Source organism: Sylvia atricapilla, chromosome 3 (assembly GCF_009819655.1).
Source record: "Sylvia atricapilla isolate bSylAtr1 chromosome 3, bSylAtr1.pri, whole genome shotgun sequence".
In the NCBI taxonomy this organism is placed as follows: domain Eukaryota; kingdom Metazoa; phylum Chordata; class Aves; order Passeriformes; family Sylviidae; genus Sylvia; species Sylvia atricapilla.
Window position 1 is genome coordinate 63,825,802 of NC_089142.1, and position 25,218 is coordinate 63,851,019.

Below are 25,218 nucleotides of genomic sequence, written 5' to 3' on the forward strand. Positions count from 1 at the left end.
AGCGGAATACCAAAACACAGCCTACCCCAGCTGTGGTCATCCACTTACCCTTGATATACAGAGATCCACTGGAAAAAATTACAAAACATATCCAGGGGATTCCACACAGTCCTTGATGTTATCTTTAGAGTTCTAATTCAGTTTCAGAATAAAGCACTCATTTGTACTTTTTCTTGTGTCTACTTGCCTCTGCTTCAACAAGCTCAAAACAAACAGATTTTAAACATTAACTGACTCCATGTGCCTATAAACTTATCATTTTCTCATTTTTATGATGTCTCTGATGTCCTGTGCTTATTTTCCATTTATTATAGGTTTTCTGGATTAACTTTATCTGCTGCTGATTTTTTCATCACTGCAGTGTTAAAATAGAGATTTAGTCAATTTTTTATGCATTAGCAAATATTTTTAAATAATTCATGGCTTTTTGGCTGGGGAAAAATAAATCACAATGTGATCTAGCTAGACTTTCTCTGGAACTGAAAATATTTAGTTACACCCTGAAATACAACAGAAAAAGCATATTGAGAAAAGATAAAGCACAAACACAACACTGGCAGATATAATACAGATGTTATTACAGACTGAGACTTCATTGTCGACAAGAAGAAAATAGATACAACCTACCCATAACTGCTGTGTTTGCTCCTGGACTTCAGTGAGAGCTTAATTTGAAATTATTTACAAATAAGAAGTGCTGTTAACTCAGAAAGAGTAAATACTGTGAAATTGGGAAGATCAGTACTTTGCAGAACATGGCCCGATTTCTGCATTTCTACAGATAAATCCATTTGCAAGACAAAGAAGGCAAGCATAAAGGAGGAGCCTTAGGGGCTAGAAATATTCAGGAAGCTGCATTTGTGACCCTCACCTTCTCCAAGGCCTCAGGGAATGGAAGAATGAGGGAGCTGGCTCAACAGTGGGAGCAAACAAAGCTGCACCAGCATGATAGTGGGAAAACATTGAAGCAGAAATCTCATTGCCCTGGGAAATGTAATCACAGGTACCTCGGGAAGTTGGCTAAAGCTGGAAATGCCATGACATCTATTTAGCACATGCAGATGTGGAAAATACAACAAAGCTCTGCACGTTAAAGATCATACTGTTCCTGATCCCAGCTGATGGCAAGTTTCTCTTCTGGAAGGGGGGAGTGTCCTTGATTCAGAGGACAGAAATGTGGCAGTGAGATACCATTGTGGATAGAAGCCAACTCACAGTGTTCAGGCACACAAACAACCCAAAACCTCAGGAAAAATCTTACCACTCTGAGGAGATTCTCAGTAGTATCACAGTGCTCAGAGTGGAAAGCTGGTGCAGTCCCTTTGCAGAGGAGATGAGCAAAGATAAGGTCTGATGCAACACCAAACTATCTGAACTGGAAACTGGTTAATTAAATCATGAAAGCTTGGTGACAAGAAAAATTCTACCTTATAGGTCCTCTCTGCTGAGTGCACAAAAGAAAAGCAAGAGGAAGAAATTCTGGTGATGAATATGTTAAATTTGACATTCATATACACTTAGGTTTGGCCGGGCCTGGTGGGGTTGAGCTACATGTTTCGTGTGAGTAATGCATTTCGAAGTTCAATGGTGCACACTTCTGATATGACTCAAATGCACAGGAGTGTCAGCAAGCACCGCAGGCTTTCCTGCCTCCAAGCACCTGACCCTGGCACCAACCCTCAAAGAGAAAGGCTCTACCAGGGGTTATCACTTATTGTTCTATCACAACTGCCCAAACTCCCCTTTTTTTTTTAAAAAAAAAAAAAAAAAAAAAAGTCTCTGGAAATGATGACTTTTCTTTCAGGCAAATGTAGGCTGGTCTTGACATAGCCATGATTGTGATAAAGCTATGCAGTATCCTTTTCTTTTAGGCTGCACCTTAATAACACATAAATTAATAAGACTGTGATCTCTTCCCAGCAGTAAAAAATGAGCTTTGGTCCTCATTGCAGGTATAAGTTACAAGATAAATAAGCTCTAATCTATCATGCTGAAATATCAGTTTGGCTACTTTTATTGCCTTTCAAGTAGCTGTGCATTCAGGACCACAGCAAAAAACACCTAGCTGCCATTAAACTATAGCAATCCAACAAGACATGCATCTATTTAAATGCTATGACTTTAGCAACAGTCTTGCTCAGGCAGGAATGCCTTTGTGGCATGAGCAGAAATTTAAGGTGAATCTTTTCCCTTCAGAATGTATAAAAGGAAGTAAGAGACTCTTTTGTAAATGTTATCCGACCAAATTTCCATCCTATTTATTCTACAGAATATCTCATTGCTCAGGGACTGGCTGAACATTGGCCAGTGGGTGAGCAGTTGTATTGTGTGTCACTTATTTTTCTTAAGTTTTATTCTTCTTTCTCTCTTTATTATTATTATTATTATTATTATTATTATTATTATTATTATTATTATTATTTTCTTGGTTTTAGTACTAGTACCAGTAGTAGTAGTATATTTTACTTTGTTTCAGTTATTAACTGTTCTTATCTCAACCCATGAGTTTTAATTTTTTTCTGATTCTCCTCCCCATCGTGAAGGTCTAACTGGGAGTGCATATTTTTACTCCAGAACATATAAAAGCAGTAAGAGACCATTTTTGTATAATATCTGGCCAAATGCCCAACAGAACACCTGGAGTAAAGCTGCAGAAGCAAACTGAATTATTATGGCCTTAGATGAATACAAATGTTACTGGAGTTTGCAGCAAGACGTTTATCTAGCATCACTGCATTCACATTCTGCTGTCACCAGTGTCAGGAAACAGGAATTTAAATGAGTCCCACAAAAATAATGCTAGCATGTGGGATCTCTGAGCAGACAACTTGATGCTGCAACCATATTTCATGCCAGGATGAAATTCTGCCTCACAGTGCTCAGCAGCGTATATGACAGAGGTCAGTAGGAAAAGCATTGTTTTCAAAGCACAAAGCACCACACAGAGCTGTGCTCCTCTTAGCAGATCCCCAGTTCACTGTCTTTGCTTTACATCATAAATGAGAAGGGGATTTTGACTCCTTCTTGTCTTGTCATGACACCCAGTAGTGGTTCTCTACTGGCTGGGAACTGTACTAACTCATGATGTGCATTTCTATGAGCTCATATGAATCCCTTGACATCGAGCCACAAACAGAGAACAAAACCTAAGATCCCACTTCCCCCGTAATTCACCAGGGGAAATCTGAATTCCTGCCCAACACCATGTATGTGTACTAGGGCATAACCCACCCTCCTCACCACCCCGCCCTGCACCCCCACCCCCACCCCCCCCCCAAAAAAAAAGGAAAAAAAAAAAAAAAGAAAAAAAAGTTGTGGGGGAAAAAAACAGCCAAATCAGTAACAAAAAGCATCGTTGCTGTTGGAGATCAGGGGTGGTGGGAGGGAGGAGAGTTTGCGTTCATAGCATTCACTTTAGTGAGGCCGGAGGAGGGGGCAGTCTGGATAGCATGCTGTAGACTTTCTTTCAGTATTAGACAGAGGGAATTTTTTTGAAAACTAAGATTAGTACAAAAAGAAATCATCATAAAACTCCCAAGCAAAAAAAAAATTACCTGCTCTTATTTTAGATTTGTCTTTGACGGACAATAGGGTGGTTTTGGTTTTTTTTGGGATAGATATATGTAGATAGACATATAGAGGCTTTTTTCCAATTGACATTCATCTTGACAAATGGAGATGTAATCACATGGGGCTGACCACGTTTCCTACAGCAGCTGTTTGGTGGAAAAGGGCTGCAAGAGCCTTGGCAAGGGTGCTGTGCTGCCTGGGAGGCAGTGGGTGGACAGTCATGGCTTTGACCAGACAGCAGCAGTAGGCAGCTGCTGGAAGCTGGGCAGACTCATTGAGTTGGCTTGACCACAGCTTGAGAAGTGGTAACATTTGTGTAGGTGCAGGACTGGGCTGTGAGGTACATATATGTGTCCTACTGCATTGAACAGCTAGGTGAAAAACCCACCTGAGAGCTAGAGGCAGTCTTCTCCAAAATAACCACAGATGGTCAAGGAAAGAGAAGCTAATGAAACAGCAGCTCAATTAAGCCCCTTGTCTTTCTTACTATTCAGGCAGAACAACCCTTCTGAACCAGGCAAGGGTTGATGCTAAGAGTATTTATCACTGACATGGGAGAAAGGATCAGCACAAGAATTACTGAAAAACTTCACTTTAGTCCATTGAATCTGCTCCAAACATTGACAGGTTTGTGTGTTAGATGTGGGACCTGAGAAATGGAGCACTCCAATGTAATTTTAACTCCAGATTTTAATGCTTTGCAGTTTAGTACAATCTCAAGTTATAACTTTTTTGTGTTGTGGTTTTCTCTTTTGGTGATGTATGTATTACACTATAATCTCCTGCTCAAGTATGCAGGATAAAATTATGCAGCCACTGCTCCCCTGTGGCTCTCACCTGAACAAATTATGCATCTTATCACCATGATGAACTCACGTGCATGAAATTATGCTCAGCATGGTTTTTTGGGGGATTTATACCCAAAACATATTCAACATCCAAACACTAGAGAAGTCACCATGAATCCTCTCAAATACTGCCTTCAGCCGCAAAAGTCCTTCATCACCTCTGTCAGTAAAATCTCCAGGTATTGAGAATACCTGTGGTGAGTCTGCATCCCAGTTCCCACACTGCAGAAGCCTTCCTGCTGCCAAAGTCTCAGCAAGACTCTCAAGAAAGCATCAACCTGGACACATGGACTGCCAGGTCTTGGTTCTACCAGATATTCCTGCTTACTCATTGCCTCCTAAACACAGCTGGAGATGAGCAGGGTAGGTTTATAATTTTTTGTTTGTTAGGTTGACTATCCTTTTGACATAGCTGCTCAAAAGTCCCTGCCGTGCCTTCTCAGAAGAGGAGTTGAATGTCTAATATCCTGGTTCCAGGTAGGAAAAACACTTCAGCATATCCCCAAGAGCTTTGGTCTCATTATAGGGGCCTATTTTTGTGTGTTTATCCTAATTACTGAACTGCCCTTTCTCCCATGCCTATCACTGGCTGAATAAAGGCTATAGCTGCCAGATGGGAGGGGTTTCACTGACTTCAGACACCTTTGAGGAATGGAGTGGTAGAGATTAGGACAGTCTGCAGCAGGTGCAGGGACATCAGGATGAAAGGCATGTGGCAAAATGCTATCAAGTCAGTAGCTCAGTGTTAGGTGTTTCAGTATAACACAGTACATGCTGTTTCATGATCCCAAACCTGTTAAGTGGCCTAGTACGTCAGATAATGCCAAGGTACTTCAGACCTGCCAAGACTGCTCTTGCCAGGTAGAGCACTGAAATATCAAAAGATAAATCTATGTACTCTCTAAACTAAACCTGTACTACGTGCTTTCTTCTTCTCTGTAACATGGAATCTTTGAATTGAATAGTTATATCCCTGAGAAATCCAGAAACACAGATAATATTCTGATCATCTTATATTCATCTGAAGTATCCCTTCCCCAAATAAAATGAATGTGTAAGCCTGCACAGCAATCCCTTCCTGAGCTATATTATAAGTATAACATAATATAAGTAGTCATTAAGCCATTTGTTTCATATTGGGATTGTTTAGCTAGGAGAAAAAGGCGAGACCTTATCACATTCTACAACTACATGGAAGGAGGTTGTATCCAGGTGAGAGTCAGTCTCTTCTCCCAGGTAAAAGTGACAGGGCAAGAGGAAATGGCCTCAAATTGCACCAGGGGAGTTTTAGATTAGGTAATAGGAAAAATTCCCTCACTGAAATGATTATCTGGCATTGGAACAGTCTGCCCAGGAAAATGTTTGAGTCTTCATCCCTGGGAGTGCTCAAAAAAGGTGTGGATGTGCCACCTGGGGCCATGATTTGGTGGTATTAGGTTAACAGTGAGACTTAGTGATCTTAGCGAATTCCTCCAATCTTAACAATTCTGTGATTCTCTACTAGTTTTGCATTTCTACTAAGAAAAAAATCTCTGGCTATCAAAGATATGTGTCTTAGAAAAGAGCCTTCTTTTCTAAGTGAAGTGGTCACAAAAAGGGAGACTCCAAGCAAAAGTTCTCTCTTGCAGAACAGGAAGGAAAAATAGATGAACTTTAAGAGTTGTCTGGGCAAAGAGCAGAAAGCATCAAGAGGGTCAAAATCCCCCTGGGACATAAGGGAAATACCAGAGTATTTTCTTTAAAAAGGCCCCACTAACTTTAATGTTCCCACACAAGTAAATCACAAGAGACAGGCTGAGCACTCATTTACATGGGAGCTTCAGAATGAGACCAGCCTCATGTGACCCAAGGGTTATGAGTAACAGGCCCAGAAAACAGCAGAGAAAAATCAGTGAAATCTTTCCTCTCTGCAGAAGTTGTAATAAACAGTAAGTGGAGTAAATCAGCCTCCTGACACTGAAGGTGTCATGATGGAGGTTCTGTCTTTTCAGTAAGCAGGGGCTGGTGGCTGCTGAGTGGATGCCATGAGCTGCTCTATCTCCTGCTGCCTGACTGCAGACATCCCTCCCAATCTTTGCCTGCTCTTTCACCACTGAGGTGTCTGCCTGGTGCAAAGTTCAGTGAATTGCAGGGACATGTGAGTTGCATGAGTTGTAAAGAAGGGGTAAGGTGGGTGGTACTGGTCAGCAGAGTGAGATTTTGTAAAAGAGCAATCTGCTGTAGAGATGGGATTGGTAGCTCCAGCAGGCTCTGCTCTGGGGGGCATAGGCTGACTTCTAGGTTGTATGCTCTGAAGGCAGAGGTAAGCTCTGTGAGTACAGAGGAAGCTGGGCTATGGATTAAAGATTCAACCAGGACAGACAGCAACTGAGCTGAGAGGTCAGCCCCTTAGGAAAGTGTCCTCAACTGTACAGGGATGTTTGCAGCCTTGACTCATGTTTTTCTTTCAGGTCACAAGCAACACCTAAAAGTCAGGATAGTGTACAGTGTTGCCTGTCTGGGCAGAGGTCTGAAACACCTGAGTGCCAGTACAGGAGTTACAGTGTAGAAATCCCCTGGCAGGAAGGCTTGCTTAGGCTGAGCTTGGGATGAGAAGAAAACACCACTTTCATGTAGTTTTTCAAACAGCAGTTGGCAACTTGCTCTTCATGAGCTACTGAGCAACCCTGATGCCAAGGCTTCCCTGCTGTCCCTGGCAGAGGGAAGGTTGTAGGCCTGCTCTGTGCCTTTGGGGCTGCACACACAGCTGTGTGGAGGCTGGGATCATGTGCTGCCACCGCCACCTCCCAGGGTGGCACTCAAGCACCACTTGCTGGGAATTCTTGAAATAACGGATGGATTAACACAGAAAGCCAAGGCAAGTCGGTGTAGCTTAGGTTTTGCTGCAGTCTGCTCCTGCACCATCCATACTCTCCCACACTCATTCTTTTGGGGACTGAAAATACTCTGCACCCACAGGAGCCAAGTCCTTATGCTCAGGACTTTCAAAGAACCAAGAGCCCTTCCTGAGAGAACACCCACTTAGAGGAAGTTATCACCTCTTCAAAGCACTTGGCTACATCATCTGCACCAAAGAGCAGTCGCTAGCATGCTGCATGGTAGTACTGAACAGGAAGGCTTCTTTCAAGGGGTGTCCCATCCTCAACTATGCTCTCTCGCATACATATAAAAATAAAAAACGCAACAATCCTTCAATAATTTATTTTTTTATACCAGAGAAAGTTTTTCAATTAAACATTTATGTTTGTAACTTTCAACACTAGAGTAAATATATGTAAAAAAAATCCTAGCTGTGCAAATTTCAAATTGCATTGTTTCAAATAATATAAATATTTTAATAAAACATACGTTCACATTAAAGTTCACAAAATATATAAAATTTAACAGAAATAAGTAATGAATTATTTAATTTTTTTTTCTTTTTAGAAACTGTTTTTTTTTAGTAACTAGAAAAAGATTCTAAACTTGAGAAGCAAGTTAGAAGAAGTATCACCTCCAAAATCATAGCAGCAAAACAGATGCTGAAAACTTAAAAGGTGTAAAAGGAGAAGAGAGAAGCAGGTAACAGGCACAGTGGTAAAGCTGAGGTTGCTAAAGAAAGTATTGAAGATTGAGAAGTGGATGCATAAACTTCAGGAATAAAATCTCAACCCTGAAGAACTCTTGTTACTGAGCTCCCAGCTGTTTGCATGGTAACAGAAACATTAAGGATGACAGAAAGTGTGACAAAAATGGGGAGGGAGGGTAAGAACAGCACAGACATACTCCTGACAGTTGCAGTGCAAGAGAGACAAGAGTCAATCTCATTTCAGAAGTGAAAACAAAGGGCTTTGGGGTTTTTCTTGTCTGTTGGAGGTAATTCCTTCCACACAAGTGGGAAATGGCAGGATGTATTTTCCCCATCACATGCATTTCTTCCGTAACTTGTGTCTTTCCAGCTGTCTTGGGAAAAGATCTAAATGCTGGTTAGGTTAAGCATATTAAAGGAGCAAACCAGTGCTGGTCTTGTTTGTGGCTGTGGGTTGCTGAGGGCTCTGCAAGCACAGAACTGCTTGGGGTTACCACCCTAAATGCCTGTAGGAGCTCCCACCCTGGTGAGCCCCGTAAGAACAGCAAGGACACAGGCAAACCAAACCACATTTCTTCAGATGTCAACTGGAAGTTGCAATAGTCTGTCCTGGGCAATCCCATTCAGGAAAGACTTGCCCCTGGCTGATGTATGCAAACATAAAAAGGTCCTGCACCTCGACAGTAGACATGGCTTCTTGCGTGGGAGAAGGGAGGTATTGAGAAAGAGGCAGAACTGGGAAGTTCTTTGGATTCAAATGCTTCACACTTCCTCCAGGGAAGTCCAAGAATTAAATATGGAATTGTAGGAGCTTAGTCATGAATGAGAGCTCTGTGCAGAAGGCAATGTGACCTTCTCAGCAGTCCCTGTATGCAGTGTTTAGAGGAAGTAGAAATTTATTCCCATTCTTGGGAATAAACATGATCTGAGCAGAGAGCTTATGTTTCCCCCCACCCTCCCACTCCCAGGACTGTTAAGTGTTTTGGACGTAGCACCATTTCAGTGAAGGAAGTAGCTGGTATCGCTTTCTTGCTCCCCGCTAGCCATAGATCTGTTTGAACTGGAAGCATTCATTGCAGTAGCCGTTGCACTTGGCATTGCCATAGTGATCACAGGCAGGGGCTCGGCAGCGTTGCTTGGGAGGCTCCTGTGCCACTGGCTCCCTGGCACTCCCTGACGGTGGCAGCTGACCAAGGCGCCGGCACTCTGGGCACAGGTCATCACTTCTGCAGGCCAGGTTGTTTCTACACGAAGCCACAGCACACTGTCTCTTCTGGGAACTCAGCACTGCTCGCTGCACATCTCTGTGCTGCCCTGTTCTCTTGAAAAATATTAAAACACATTGTCAGTCGGTGTGCTGGCAGCAAAAATGACTTTTCATTTCCTTTTTACTCTGCTCATGGTTTGTATAGGTAAACACTTGGGGATTGTTCAGAGGCACGTCTACAAAGTGCAATACCAAGAGCAAAGTTGAGTTTTACCAAAGAAAATCCCAAATGCTGTTATTTCTAAGGAAAATTATTGGTCTTTTCATCTTTCATCAACTCTAAAAGGACCAAAACAAACCAAACTAAAAAAAGCCTTATCTGGAACAAGGGTAATCTGTGATGGACGTAATCAAAAATGCAACTTGAACCCCTTAACAAGAGTTGCACAGCTCTAAGGGTAAGAATGAAAATCCCTCCCCAATCAACAAAACAACCTAGCTATCAGTCCAGTTGCTTCCACTGATATTGCTGGCAAAATCCCAGCTGAGGTAAAACTGAGCACGGCCATGACAATCCTAAACCGAGTGCTGCTCAACTGCAGCAGAAAAAATCATGAAGTGCTCTGCACTTGTCTTTCCTTGATAGTTAAGATGCAGTCATTTGAGAATTTTCGAGTATGAATCTCAAGTTGTTCCCACAAGAGAAAAACATGCAGCGCTAAACGAGAGGAAGATGTTTTGAGAAGTTCACACTTACTTCTGACTGTCTCACCAGCTGTTCTTCTGTCCTTCTGGCTTCTTGGAATCGCTGGTTCTGGGCTATAATGAAGCAGTTCTGGCAGTAGCCCTCGAGCATTGTGCTGCCCAGGGTGCCGCAGTCGCGCCGCTGGCAGGACACGGTGTTACGGAAGCCGGCAGCGGAGCTCCCCGTCTGATCTGCTGCTGAAGACTTCCTCTGAGATCTCCTCTGGTGGCGTAGCAAAACACTGTCTGTAATGCAAAGCATGAACAGGAGCTGTTTGAATATGCCCAATAGATCTGATGACCCAAAGCAGCTATAAAAAGCTCCCCACTTTAGAAATTAAAATAAATTAAAAAGATAACTAACCTCAAACATGGATTTTTGACAATGCTGAGACCCACCCCCCAGCTGGTACACCTTTCTTCATGTTACATAAGTAAAGATATCAATGCAGCCTTATTTTCATATAAGTTGTTGAAACAGATAATTTGGGAAAAATTTACCCTAGGTGGGAAACCCACTGAAGTGAAGACAAATTTCACCTTTGACTTCACTTTGACTGTCATCTGTGCCCCAGCCACCCTCATTTCAGTCACATCAGACAACTAAAGTACAGTGGTACAGAGCTTAAGGGGAAAAAGTGCATTGTACTTTTTAGTCTCATGAAACAATCTTATATATTCCACAATCAGAAGGGAAAAAAATTCATTGTGAGCAATGCTGGAAAATAAGGTATTGCAAGCTGGTAGAGAAGTTCCCTAATCTGAACGCATGTGGAAAGATCACTGTTGTGAAAGATGTCTCTGCCAATGGCAGGGGGGTTGAATTAGATGATTTTTAAAAGGTCCCTTCCAACCCAAACTATTCCACATTTACTTGTATTGGCAAACTTATCAGCAATAAAATAGCCTGAACACCTACATAATAATTCCCTCATATATGCCTTTCAGGCTCTATACCTAAGGGCTCTTTACCTGTGAAACAGGGCAGCAGCAAGAAAGATGAAGATTTCATGCTGTGATTTATTCACAGACTATTGCCTGTGAATTTTGAAGGTCAGTCTTTAAAAACACATGTGCATGCACACACAGGGTATTACCAAGGAAGATTTCAAGGCAGAGTATAACAACATGCTCCTAAGCTACTCCAAAATACAAGCTAATTATCTACAGTCAACTTCTACTTGCTCTGCTTGTCAAGGCAACTACAGCAGTTACTCCAGAGTATTACATCTGTTACACCCAGAACAGCCAGAGATCTACCAATTCTTCGAGGCTTTTTAAACACCTTGCTAACATAACTGATTTTCAGTACCTTCCATACATTTACAGTATTTCCCTCACTGACCTCTACAACTTGTCTAGCTGTGAAGAAAATTCATACCAAACCATGGTTGCAGTAGATGATAGAGAGGTATCAAAAGCTATCCCCTACTGAGCTGATTTTGCTTCCATCAAAGCTGAAAGGAAGTTTACAAGAGATTTTGCAGATTTCTCACACTGCTACCATGTGGCCCTTTATGGTATACTGGTTTTGTCTGGGGTAAAGTTAATTTTCTTCAGAGTGGCTGGTATGGGGCTGTGTTTTGGATCTGTGCTGAGCACAAGGTTGATAATATTGAAATGTTTTTGTTATTGCTGAGCAGGGCTTACAGAGCCAAAGCCTGTTTTGCTTTTCACACTGTCCTGCTGGCAAAGGGTGCATGGGAGGTTAGGAGAAGACACAGCCTGAACACCTGCTTGCCCATGGCAAGCAATGAATTAATTCTTTATTTTGCTTTGCTTGTGTATGCAGTTTTTGCTTTTCCCATTAAACTGTCTTTATCCCAGCCCATGAATTCTCCAGCTTTTACACTCTGATTCTCCATATGAGCCTGCTGGTGGGAGAGTGAGCGAGCGGCTGTGTGGGGCTTGGCTGCCGGCTGGGGTTAAACCATGAGAATGGGATAGTAACAGACAGAAAATCACCTTCTCTTCACACATTACCTCCCACCCAGTTCAAGGAGGATGATCTGCAAACGAAGTGTGTCAAAGCTCACTCCATTTCCACTTACCATGGTTTTCCCTGTACTCAAAGAAACACAGCGTGCAAAAGCCTTCATTTTGTGATGTCCCAAAAAACTTGCAACCAGGTTTCCTACAGAGGTTGCCTCCCCTGTTCTCCTCGGGAGGCAGTGCTGGTGGCTCCTTGTGATGGCTGTTGGGAGCCTGTTGGCAGGAGTGCTGGTGGAGGATCTGTGAGATCTGGGATGGGTCAGATGTTGATCTCTGGTGGCAGGTGGGCAGGAATGTGGGACTGCCATTTGGGGACTGCTCTGTAGACCTTTTGAAGCAAGTGCTGCATATACCATTGAAGGTCCTCTTGGCCTTTTGACGGCACATTTTGCATGTGGCATAGTCCAAGTGTCTCTGGTCATCCAAGTTGTTGCAGGGACTGAGCTGTCTGGAGTTGTAGCAGCGTTCACACAGCCCATTGTGCTGCACATTCAATGTGAAGGGGCAGTCTGGGGTCCTGCACTTCATGGCTGTGGTTTCACTGTACAGGAAAAGGCTTGGAGCGGTCGGAGGTGCAGAGCGAGGCTCTGTTACAGGCCCTTCAGATGTCCATCCCCCAGGTTCACAAATATCCCCACGGGAGGAGCCTGACCCAGGTGCCTTCACCTTCTCAGGTGCTGCTTTGAAAGTCTGCTTTCTTCCTTTGTTTCCTTGGGACTTCTGCTCAAAGCATTCATGGCAGTAGGGCTGGGTGTTCACAGACATGTAGAAAGGGCAATTTGGCGTTTCACATTTCATCTGTAAGAGGGAGAGCTGGGAAAGCGACAGTTCTTGTCTGTTCCTGGAACATGTGTCTCTTCTAGCAGGTTCAGCATTCTCCTGCCACTTCTTGTATTCATGCTGCACCAGTTGAAAGTAATCCTCCACAAGGTTTATTTCTTTGGGTAGGTTGCCTTCATCTAACCTGACAGCCAAAAAAAGGAAGATTGCATCAGTTGTTGAAAAGAGCAGATGGTGTGTGTGGAAGCAAATACAGGCAATGTGGGAAGGAAATGTAGATTTAATGCACATCTATATTACTCAGACAGAAGATCTAGAATGTTACATTGTTGCTGCAAATGGAAATAATTTTAAAAGTAGGTGTTCAATGATGGAGAGTTCCACATCTGAAATAAATGTCCTGACACGATGCTAAATAGAAGTACTCCTAAAAGGCTTTGCTAGGTGAGAGTTTTCTGTCTAAGAGGTGTTAGCATAAAGAATATGGGTAATCTCTCAGAAGCAGGAAGTCCCCCAAATGGTGAATTTCTCTGAGGACCAGTGCTCAATTGAGCATAGGTTAGAGTAGAAGACCCCCTTCTTCACCAACCCACACTAAGAACAAGCGCTTCCTACAGTGTGCTCAGCATTTCATGATATAGTTTATCACAAAATCTGCTCCTGGTTCTGCCCTGTTGGGTCTGTATCCACCAGCAGAATTCCTCTAACAAACTGTGCGGCTTGAGTGTGGTGCATGCAATGCTAGCATCCATCACGCCATCCTTACTCTGCCTCCAGCTGCAGGGAAAACCCTACACTGGAGCTTCACCATGACACAGTTGGTAGGACGAGGTAAGAACATTTCTGGCAATTCTTCAGAACACATCCACTCAGAGGAACTAGGGAAGCTCAAGTGCTGCCTTTTATGTGTGGATATATCCTTTGGGTAGAAGGACTTCTAGCCAACAGCATAAAGATTTCTTTCTGTGGGGCAGTGGAAGCAAAGACAGGGGGGTACTTCCCTCTGTCAGTTCTAAGGGGACTGGTTGGGCATCACTGCCAGTGTCCACTGAGTATGAGAAGCTGATGGGTGTTGCCAGCTGCTCTCTGCATGTTACTGATGCTCAGCCATCAGTGGGACAAGCAGAGATGCTGGTTCCTCCACTGGCCACAGCTTCCTGCCTACTGCCACACGGAACAGCCCAGGGTGTTGAGGCATCTGTGCTCAGGACATACTGCCAACTACTTTCCCCAGGGGAGCCAAAATTACACCAACTGCCCATTATGCAATGTGCCCTTACATAAAGCACAAGAGCTTGAGCTAACTACTTCCTGCATTTAACTACTTTTCAGCCACCCTCCTATGTAATCCACAGATCAGTGAAACTGATCAAATGGATTTCTTCTTCTAAAATGCTAATATCAGTTTGCTAAGTCTGAACACATCTTTGCCCTTAAATTTGAGACTGGCCTCAGCTCATACTACTTCAAAACATATCAACAGTAATGCCAAAATAGTCATATTTCAGGTAGTAACCACACTGGCCACCTAGGAAGGAAAGACCAAAAGAACACACGGGGCTGCCCAGCTTGACCCACCTCTGTAAACAAGATAACTTTGAGGAAAAAGGAATGACACTCACTTTGCAGCATTAATTAGATGAGTTGTACCATGATCCCAGCCTTGCACTGGAATTTCTATCACTATCAAATACTCTTTTAGCAGCTGCTCTTTCTCTCTCTCTTCTGCATCTGTCAGAAAGTGCACATTCAAATCTTCAAATCTGCCTTGTTCACTGGTGACCAGAGGGACAGCCCGGATTTCTGTGGAGAAACAAAATGGATTAACACATCCACACATATATATGTATATGTATATTCACACACACAGAAACAGCCAGTTAGGAATAACCATGAAATGCAACACATGGAGATATCATCACTAAATTTTTGAGAGGAGAACAGCTGGGCAGAGCAATCAGTTTCTATATGGTACCACTGGGGGAGGTTGCAGACACAGCTATATCACAAACTTAGCTCCATCCCACAGCAGTTTTCATGTCCTCAGAGCAACTATCTTCTCCATGGGAACAGGATTGTAGATCTTTGTTTGCTATGCCTTTTGGTGGGATGATGCTGTAACCTGAACCTAGAGAACTGCTGTCCACTCAGAAGAGATGTATTAAAAATAGTAAAGCATATATTTCATTATTCCTGCCAGGCACTGATACCCTGCTGTGAGACTGCATCCTTCAAAGCTTCTTCTCTTATGATATGGAAAGGAGGTCAGAACACAATGAAGCAGAGGCTACCCTTTGACCAATTCCAGCCTGCAAGCAGGTGAGTTGCTCTCTACTTTCAACCACTATCTTGAAGGTAACCTTTAGTTTCTACTCAGATTCACAGACAAAGCTCTTTCTGCTCACATTTTAAGAATATATTTCAAATTAATCTTATTTAACTTTAAAAATGCAAATCTAAACCGGATCATATTTCAACTACTTTATTAGCACAGTGGTTTTGAAGAAGAGACATAAATACCAAACAAGGTACTTGAAAAATACCTGGCCCGCTGTCCTTCAGAGTCACCAGTGGTGTAAAATGCATATTGTCATAGCCAAGCACAATTGGGTATCTGTAGCATTCTTCAGCTGGCCATAGGAGAGGCAAGTAAACACCACCAACATTCAGAGGAGCAAAACTGGAGCCTGACTCTAAACTTCTAACCACTTTATCTGCATAAAGAAGAAAAGGAAAACAGAAATAAATATGTGCTACAGGCAACAGAAAAATGTATGCTGGGGGTTTTAGGATACTTGCTGAAAACACCACGCTCTGAAATGCTGAAATGCTACCTGAATAAAATACTTGTTGACTAAGGTTACTAACACAGCACAAGAGTAACACACTGGGATGACTGGCCAGGCAACTCACCTGCAAGGACAATGACTGGCCTTCTGAGGATGTTAGCAAGGATGAAGATGTGGATTTCTTCCAGTGCATTATAGGGAAGCCTGTTTCGAGCCCCAGATATTTCTGGGGAGGTCATTTCGATGAGGTATTCCCACTCCTCCTCCCAGTTCTGAGGAAAGAAACAGCTGTCACCAAAGGTTCAAAGACATGGAGGTCAGGAACCAGTTGCAGCACAGCAGTGCTCAAATAATCACATCATTTGATATGGAACTGCTCGCCATTAATGACAGAATCCATAAAGCCACAAGGCAAACAGAATCAGCAAGGCAACACTGGTGAGCAGTCAGAAAACAGCACCATTCCCTCTGGCTGCCTTACCCGGGTGTCAAAATGGAGTCCCGTTTCCACAAACTCCTGGGATTTAACAGCCTCCCGCTGCCAGCGGAGCTTGAAGTTCCGTGTGTCAATCTCCCTGAGAGCACTAAACAATGTTTTTCTTAAGACAAGGTCGATATCTTCAATACCCCACATGTACTGTGAGGCAGCATGCATAAGACAATTTCCATCTCCTGCAAAAAAAAAAGTGCATTATTTTCAAATGGCTACATAAATAAAATGCCACAAGCCTGTGGGATGTAGAATTGCACTGCACATATGCATATTCCCTGTGCACTTCTCTCTATGCCTCAGACAGAAGGGTTGTAAAGAAGGAGACCAGAGTTATGATCTCTGTTCAGAGACAGAAAGAAAAAACTTCCCTCCTACTGGTTTTGTCTCTGTACCAGCCCAAGTTAAGCTGTTATCCAGCAATGCCCCTTACCTATCTTACTTAACTTTGACTGATGCCACAAACCAAATTTTGGGGTCAACTACAAATGTCAAACACAGCTGAAATAGCTTTTTAAACACAACAAGGTAATCTTAAAATTACAAAAAGAGACATAAATCTCCCTTATTGGTGTTTATACAAATATACACCCAATGGCACAAGGTTGAGATAATGGAAACCATTAAGAAAATACAGTAACATCAAGCCTCACATCCCCTGATGAGCACTGCTTGGCACTTGGCTATGCTTGATGGAGGAATTGTAATAAAAAAGGAGACAGAAAGGCAATGGCAGGTGATTTATGTAAAGCAATCATAGGAACACCTCTGGCCTTCCTCTCAGAAATGACTGCGTGTTGGGTTGTTACATATATGATTTAGAGGACTGTTTTTAAAACACAAAATTAAAACTAAGTAAATGAAAAACAGTGAATTGATTTCCATTTCCATACAATCTCCTTAATTGAAAAACTCCTTTTTACAGGTAGGAAGGATTGTGATATTCTGCAGTTTCAGAGGGGAAACTCTGAGAAGATAACTAACTTAAAAGGTGTGACAAGAAATATAGCTATGTCTGGGTTTCAAATTCTATCTCTAGCCATCTCCTTCAAAAGGGGACGTCTCCCCTGAAAGGGAGACATCAAGAATCATTACTGTCATGTCCTCAGATGCAAAACTAGGTCTGATGTTTACCACAGTGGTAAACAGATTCACCCAATGCTAAGAAACCACAGCAATTTTCTTGGAATAGAAGACATAAACCCTGGTAAAACTACTAGATTTTTCCCATGTGAAAAAAACCCCAAACAAACTCACCCAAAGAACTCCCACAAAGAATTAAACCCAGCTTGCCACACACATTATGACTTCACTTACACCATTTGTGAACGCTTTTGCTACTTATTCTGTGAAATTGCAGAGGAAAGCCTATAACAGACTCTGGTTCCTGAGTAAGATATAACTTGCAATCTACTCAATGCTTCATAAATTGTTATGGGATTGGTGCATATCAGGTTCCTTCAACTGCCTTCTATTTTCTGAATGCTGTCTTACAAAGCTTACTTCAGTTCTGCAGGCTGCTTACTTGAGCTTAAAAATCAGGGAACAACCAAGAAGACAGAAAAACTGACTTGGTTTCCTTCTGACCAAGAAAGATGACATACTAATCCCGTTAAAATTTTCCCTTTGCAAAATCTAGAGCAAAGATAAGATTAAATTTTTTCTCTCTCTGAGAGCTCACTTTCGGTTCTTTATTTAGAAGCACTGCCCAAAATTCCTTACACAGCACTTGGAATTCCCCCACACCGTTTGACTAGCAATTGAGCAACAGTTGTACTTTTTGTTCTGCGGGTGCAGCGTGGCCTCCCTCGGACTTTCCCAGGGGGTGTGGCTGGGTGAGCTGGAATGAATGCCAATTCATTATACAAGTGAAATCTCTACAGCCAATAGACGCTGGAATTTTTAAATTAAAAAAAAAAAAAAAGAAAAAAAAAAAAAAAGAAAAAAAAAAAAAGAAAATAAAAAACCCAAACAGCTTCGATTTTTGTACCTCCTACCACTTTCCTTCTATCATCCATTCAGATGTCTGCAAAGAAATATGTGGTGATTCAAAACAGCTTTTTTAATTAAGAAAACCCCACCACTGCACAGATTGACAAACATATTAGGTACAATTTAGATCAAAAGATCCTGTAGGAGATACTTTCTCTGTTTTCAACAACTACAGCCTTAATCAGAAAAAACCCCAGAATTTTCTGAAGAAAGCCCATTGTTGACTGAGAGAACTAACATATGCCTCCCACACCTATCGGTGAAGCAGCTAAATGTTTAAAACATATTTTTCATACCACATGGGAGGAAAAAAAAAAGTTGTTTTCTGGGATAATACAGGGCTTCTCCAGGCTTCTGCACATCTTTCAGATATCTTCTCCTACAGTCCGATTTACCTTCTTTCTCCTGCAAAGGTCTTTCAATGCAACTACTTTGCATAACCCACAGGTTTCCAAAGCCACTCCTACTCATGCACTTAATGACCCCGAAGCACTGAACTGAAGCCAAGTTCTTTGTGTGTTCAGTTTATGGGGAGACCACAAACCTTGCTTTGCCTTCCCTCAACTAGCAGTAGTATTTCAGCATCTCGTATACTGGTATGCCTGCTCATGGATGGGATCCAAGTCCACACTACTCCCACATGTAACATGGGCATGAGACAAAGAAGGAGGCCAGTGTTGCTGAATGTAATGTGGTCACCAACAAGGGTCTGTCCAGGCAGCATCAACCCCTGCAGGATTTGTATTGACTGGAGATGGGGGATCCTAAAACAGCTACTCTTTGCCCTGGGCAAAAACTGTACACATTGTCTATTTTCCTAGAAAATCTGTTTGAGTGAAATTTTTAAGATGCAACACTTGGAGTGATGTTACCTTGCCAGTACCTGCAAAGCACTGCCTGCCCCAGCTGTACCACTGGTCCTTCCAAAGCTCAAGACTCCATGACTTCTGTGCACACCCCTAATTGCAGTCATGAGAATTTTACACCAATGTAGAGGAAGCCCAAAAAGCCCACCAGAAGGTCAGCGCCTCTACAGCAGTTACAGACATGCACATCAGCACTGCCCAACCCAAAGCCCAACTTGGCTTTGGGTTGGGCAGTGACATCTACTCAGTGGGACTCCTTTTATGGCTTCTGTAAAACACAGGTGTGTACAGGCACACTGAGAAATATGGCAGAACTTGGAAAAATGTGGACTAGGAAGATAAGGGCAATGTGTATACAAACAGATATGAAAAGAAGTGAACACAGAACACAACATGGACTTCAACAATGCTGCAGGTCCACCACACCCAGTGTTTCTATAACTGCTGTGAACTGCTCCTTGAGCAAAGTAGTATGTATTTTTCATCTTCTTGAAGTCCTCACTGCCCCAGTCTATTCCTCCTGGTTAGAGGCAATCTGTGCTGTAAGGAATCCTGAATCCAAGTTTGCAGCCGCATGACTGTAAGTCATAGCCATTACCAAATCTTTCCTCCACTGAACGTGAAATGCCCAGTGAGTCTTGCAGTCATGTGCCAAGGTTTCCTGCTCAAGACTGTAGACTAACATAACCTGTTCAGGAAATCTTGGCAGTAATGCTGTGCCTTTTCTTTTTTAGCACTTGATACAATACACACAGAGAGTAACCCAAAAGCCAAGTCCTGAAACCAGCACGGACTGTTGAAAGAAAAAATTTTGCACTGCAAAATTTGTGTTGCACAAAGATTGGTGTCAGCCACACACACGGGAGTTACCAGTGAGCCCTGAGGGAAGGAAAGAGCTGAGGATGAGGGAGCATCTCCAGTGTGGGGTGCTGACCCCAGGGACAGCAGTGTCAGGTTCTTAGGAGGCTCCATGTTCTGAGTGCTATTGCCATCACTATTGTTAAAGCTAGATCAGAAAGCAAGCATTGCCTGACAGATACAACAGCAGGACTTACTGGAGGAATATTAGCCGCTGCTAAATTTATGTGGGAATGCATCCCTGGTCACTCAAAGCATCTGAAGGCTCCTCTTGCCTGGCATTAAAGGATGTCAGGCACTTCTGATGAGGCAGCCGACATGTAGCAGTCAGATTCATGGGAAGGCAATGGGTTCCAAATCAAGTTTCCCTCCCTTGTTCTTGACTCTGAAATGCTATAGGTTACTGATATTATGAAAATATCTATGAAATTTCCACAATATTCATGTACTGTGGTATAGGGAAGGGTCTGCTACAGCCTCAGGACAGTACATCATGTGGAAAGAATTTTAATTTTCAAAACTAAGATTAAAAGGCATCACATTTTTAAAGCCATGTGGTTCTGTTCCAGTAATGTGAACTCAGATGCTATTAATAAAGATGCTACATTTGTATGACCTGTTTTACTGTGAGTGCAAAGACCTGCTCATAACTTACCATTAGTCTTCAAAGGAACAAGTCTCCGAACTTCCCTGCACCAGTTGAGCTTCCTCTGGCGCTCCAGTGAAGTCTGGGTAGCCTGGTCAGTCAGGGACTTCTGAAGCATTTCCCGAAACTGAGGACAAAACTGGCACATTCTGAACATTTCTATGGTGTATCTGTGCATAGTCCTGAAGTGATGAATTATTCCACTGGGAGGTTTGACTAGGTCCTCAGGTGTCCTCTCTCTGATCTTCATAGCCTTCAGCATATTGCTCTGATACAAAGCTTGAGGAAGGATGTGTTGGCCAGCCATGTTTCTGGAAGACATCTGAAATGAAAATGGATGTTTTTATTGGCATGTTAATGTCCTTCTATCACAGTGCTATCACTTCTGCAGAGACTGAGAAGGCTCTTTCAGGCTGGAACTCTGGAGGAAGTTTTGCCTAAAACAAGCACAGAGTGGATGCAGTCCAACTGAGCCCTTCATAAATAATGTTTTTTTAAAGCTCATATTCACAAACTTTTCTGCATTAGTCAGAAACAGACACTGATCAGCTTATCCCACTCATTTGCTGAAATAATTTACTGTGATATTAAAGAGGATTTATATGTAACTAAGGAAACTGCATCATCATTCAATGAAAAGCATTTAAATCAAAATAAGGATAAAAGAAGGCAAAATCAAGAGAAGGGAAAATTCTCCTGGAAGCTTAACTAAATTATAATTGCACAGTGTAATCCCATATGGACTTGCTGAATTTCAACACATTCCAAACTCTTGTTTTGATAACATGGCAAAAAAACCCACCAAAATAACCAGTTAATGACCATTTTAGATTTCCACAGCCCATACATTCTGAGCAGTAATGGTCACTAGAGTACAGAAAAAAACAAAAAAATTGCAAGCTGTGCTAGTATCAGTCCCATACTTACAGCGGCCAGATATGGTAGATGAGGAATTTGTCACTCGAGGACAGACTAAGGTTACTTTTCTTGAGGCTCTTTGTATTTTGTGAGTGGTAGAGCTGTGGCTCAGAAGCGCTTGTGCTGTGTGGGGGTGCAGACTGCAGTGCTACTATTACTCAGTGGTAAGTCAACAGAGCTGAAAAAGCATTTCCATTTGGCTCAAAACCCCCAATATATTTCCACAGTAGGACATGTAATGTTTACTGCTCTGCATCCTTTTCTTCACTAACTCTGGCCCCATGGGGTACAGCAGGAGGGAGGAAAAAAAAAAAAAAAAAGAAACCCAAAAGAAACTGCTACACTCTTATGAAATACCTATTCAGAGAATACTAACTTTGTGGCTAGTTAGACCCAAATGTAGGGACCACATCCCTCAAAACCCCTGTGCACTACATTAGGAACAACAACAATCACCTACTTTTACAGGGAGAAACTCTCCATGCTGTCCACAAACATTCTTGCCTTGTTAATAAACAAAGCAAAATTTGTACCAAGACAAATAAAAGTATGCACGCCTAAACTGTTTAAAGTACAACTTAAGTACAACTAAAGTCACATTAGGAGAACCCATCATTGTGATTATGAATCAAGGGACAAGTATCAAGCCATATATGTTTATCAATCTCTGAGCATCAAGTACAGGGAAACAAGAAGCAACTAAAAATTATTTATGCAACTCCTAGGAAGTTTTCTCATGGAGGTGGAAGTCAGGAGGCACAGAGAGAAGGAGAACAACCGCAGTCTGGCAGACTGACCAGGAGGGCATTCCCAGGTCTATAGAGGCAGAAGACCTCTCTTGCATAGAAGGGCTTCAGCACCTCCTTCCCCGCAGGGAAACAGTTGCTCTCTCCTTTTTGCCCAGTCACTTCCATTGGCAGCATCCACCTCCAAATGCCCAGACAAAGCTTTCGAAAAGGGTGAGAGGGGACCTCAAATTCCAGGTCCCAAGAGCTGACCTCTATAACCTCCCTGAGAACTAGCTGATGGAGAGATACAGCGGAGATCCCGAGAAGCCTTAGACAGAGGCAGACGAAACAAGCGATGCCACGAAGTCCTACTTCAGGGTGATGTCATCCACACACCCTAAGAGCACCTGGGACTGTGCTCAGAGCTGTCACATCTTGCAACATATGGAAAAGCTTTCCTTTAGGTAATAAAGATGAGGTATTCTTATCATTCCCTTGCCAGCACACAGCCTTTAAATGAAAAGAGCATATTTTCTCACCCACTCTCCTCCCCAATATAGTTTTGCACATGCTATTTATGCAATCCTGTATTTAAATCTATGAATTATTCTAAAAAGGAAATATAAAAACCCCTTACTAACCTGTATGATAACCACAGCTCTACTTTGCTCTGAGATGACCAAAATACTGAACTTCTTACTTATGTTCGTAGAAACATTGAGTCAATGGGATTTTTTTACACGAATAAAGACTGATCACATGACTAAGCACTACCGGCATGGACCCTTGAAATGGTTATTTCCAGCTTTAAGCAACAAAAAGTACAGAGTTTACAGAAGCACTCACTGAAACTAACTTATTCGATACTATGTTCTACCGGCATTTTTTTTCCCCTCCACACGTGGAAATTACTGCCTGTGCTATTTATTTAGTCATAAATGCCAATCAAGGCAAAAGCCAAGCAACCCTTATTTTCAAAATCGATGTGATGAAGCAAACAGAACTCAACAGCCATCTAAACTGGAGATTTAAAAGCAGAAAACTGAGCTACAGTTATATTACAGTGCTTTGCTGTGTGCCATGCTACTTAAACCTTCTGACAAGTAATGACTAGGAATTCCCCAAAAGGAACAGCTGTAAACAATAATTAGAGACAGTATCCTTTCCAAGCGTGTAATGCTGAGGATGCTGGGCTCGGTAAAGCTGAATATTGTTCTGAGATCTGCCAATGGTTTCATAAAGTTATTTTCATTTTCTGTCCTCTACCTGGAAAACGGCAATGAATTAACTTTTCCATAAAGTGCTAAAATTTCTAAAACAAACATGCTTAATACCTTGTAAGCCGCCCTAGATTTTTCAGCCTGAGTCTTTGCTCGGTACAAACCAAAACACAGTATTACTCTTCAGTATATCAAAAGATGAGGATCGAGGATCTTTTAAATCCCACAGGACTAGTTTACACAGAGCGAATGTTCCGGGTTCTTAGTTCCCTGAGCTACTGCTCCGCTGGAGGCTGGCCATGCAAGCTGGAAAGGACACAGTACGGCCCGCCAGCTTCCCAGGAAAAGGAGCCCCAAGTCCCAGGGCGGATTTCCCCACGGCACTCGCAGCAAGCCCGGCCGCGCCGCTGTGCCCGCTCTGCAGCCGCAGCCCCGCGGGGCCGGGCCGGGCCGGCAGCGGCGGGCACAGCGTCACGGCCGGCGGGGAGCCAGCGCTCGGCCCGGCCGAGCCCCGCCGCCGGACCCGCTAAGGCGCCCTCCCGCTAAGGCGCCCTCCCGCTAAAGCGCTCCGGGCCCCGCCGTGCCCTGCCCAGAGCGGCGCTCACCTCTCCGCGGCGGGCTCCTCCTCCGGCCGATCCTGCCGCCACTCCTGCTCAACAGCGAGGCTGAGGCGATAGCACAGAGCCGCGCTCGGGATCCATCAACCCCCACCCCGCCGGGACTCCTTCCTTCCCTTCTCTCCACCCTCTCCCCGCCGGAGCTCCTGCTGCTGCTGCTGCCGCCGCTGCGGAATGAAGGGCTGCGCCCAGCCTCTTGTTTTTTTTTCCCTTTCTGTTTAAGCGCCCGTGTGAGAAAAAAAAAAAAAAAAAAAAGGAGATTGAAAACACAACACAAAAAAACCCCCACCGGGGATTTCCACCGGCAGAGCTCAGGGACTTTCCGGCCTATGACACGGGCTGCGGCCGCCGCCAGGGGGCGCCGCCGCCGGGCAGTCCCGCCGCCTCCCCGCCCGCCGTGACTCAGCCGTGGGATTTTCGGGAGCCGGGATGTCATTTCTTCCTTCCTTATTCCTTTCCCCCCGGGCAGGGGGTTGCCCATCCCGCCCCGCAGGCTGCGCTCCGCTCACGGGCCGGCCCGGTGCCGCGTCGCCGGGTCCGGAAGAGCTCCGTGCCCCGCAGGCTCTGAAGGGCGGCTGCGAGAGGCGCCGGGAGCTCTCCCCGTGTCCGCCAGAGCCTGCCCCCGCACGCGTCTCGGGCTGCGGGCGCTCGGCTGTAGCTGCCCGCATCCCTGCCCCAGCATCCCAGCAGGACAGTAAGGGGGCCCGTCCCGTCGAAAGTATTGCTCTTCCAGATGGTTTTCAGACCCAAGCAAGTTTGGGTGGTTTTTTTTTTTTTTTTTTTTTTTTTTTTCCGCTTAGCTTGTATGTGCTCCGCAGTTTTGGCTGTGTAACCACAAGTGCCTTCATTTCTTCAGTTAGAGGTTAGGCCGATATACAACCCCATAGTCCCAATATACTGGCATTTTCGGCAGATGTTAAATGCACTCTAATCCAGCCCTGCTCGAGATCAGATTGTTGCAGGTAAAGGGCAAAACCTTGGGCTAAAACTATCAAGTCAGGGAGATATTAGTGTCTGAATAAGTTTGTAAACTCTTGACTGCAACGAGCAGTTTGTAGGAATTGTTGAATTTAATTATTGTAAACAATTAATGCATGCCTTTAAACAATGTGCTAGTATCTGTGCAGTGAAATAACTCAGTGTGTAAACCCCCAAGGCTGACAAATTTAAGGCCTGATTTATGGATAGGATTTATGCTGGAAAAGCGGCTGTTTGCTCAACAGCCTTACAATCTGAAGGCACTCAGAAATGAAAGACAGTGCAACGAAGTTTCTTGCAGTATGAAAAGACTTCATCTTCCCAGACGATAAGCTCCTGGCTGTTCCCGGGTATCCACTCCTCCCACAGGCAGGATGAGAACCCAGAGTTTCTGCACACCTTGAAAT

At 43.5% G+C, this 25,218-nt stretch overlaps 2 protein-coding genes across 3 annotated transcripts in view; one reads left to right on the top strand and one right to left on the bottom strand.

The window, feature by feature from the left end:
• PERP (p53 apoptosis effector related to PMP22) overlaps window positions 1–25,218 on the top strand; it is a 345,785-nt gene that overhangs the window by 72,415 nt on the left and 248,152 nt on the right. The gene's annotated exons all lie outside the window — the stretch shown is intronic.
• On the bottom strand, window positions 7,604–24,358 carry TNFAIP3 (TNF alpha induced protein 3). 2 transcript variants are annotated; one of them, XM_066315598.1, is made up of 9 exons: window positions 23,822–24,358; window positions 20,360–20,672; window positions 15,980–16,170; window positions 15,623–15,770; window positions 15,253–15,423; window positions 14,332–14,512; window positions 11,989–12,893; window positions 9,951–10,183; window positions 7,604–9,307 (listed from the first exon to the last, which is right to left on the bottom strand). In XM_066315598.1, exons 2-9 carry the CDS (start codon window positions 20,670–20,672, stop codon window positions 9,026–9,028), a joined length of 2,424 nt encoding a protein of 807 aa, XP_066171695.1. In that variant the 5' UTR covers window positions 23,822–24,358; the 3' UTR covers window positions 7,604–9,025. The 2 variants fall into 2 exon arrangements, with proteins under 2 accessions (XP_066171695.1, XP_066171696.1); XM_066315599.1 differs by lacking the exon at window positions 23,822–24,358 and adding an exon at window positions 21,278–21,576.

What these genes read in the sequence shown, in the direction of transcription:
- TNFAIP3 (XM_066315598.1), bottom strand. Translation starts at nt 20,672, where the DNA reads ATGTCTTCCAGAAACATGGCTGGCCAACACATCCTTCCTCAAGCTTTG. An exon ending in GCCAGTCATTGTCCTTGCAG is followed by an intron (nt 15,424 to 15,622) that starts GTGAGTTGCCTG and finishes TTCTTTATGCAG; the next exon opens with ATAAAGTGGTTAGAAGTTTA. An exon ending in TGAGTACAGGGAAAACCATG is followed by an intron (nt 10,184 to 11,988) that starts GTAAGTGGAAAT and finishes TTTGCATTACAG; the next exon opens with ACAGTGTTTTGCTACGCCAC.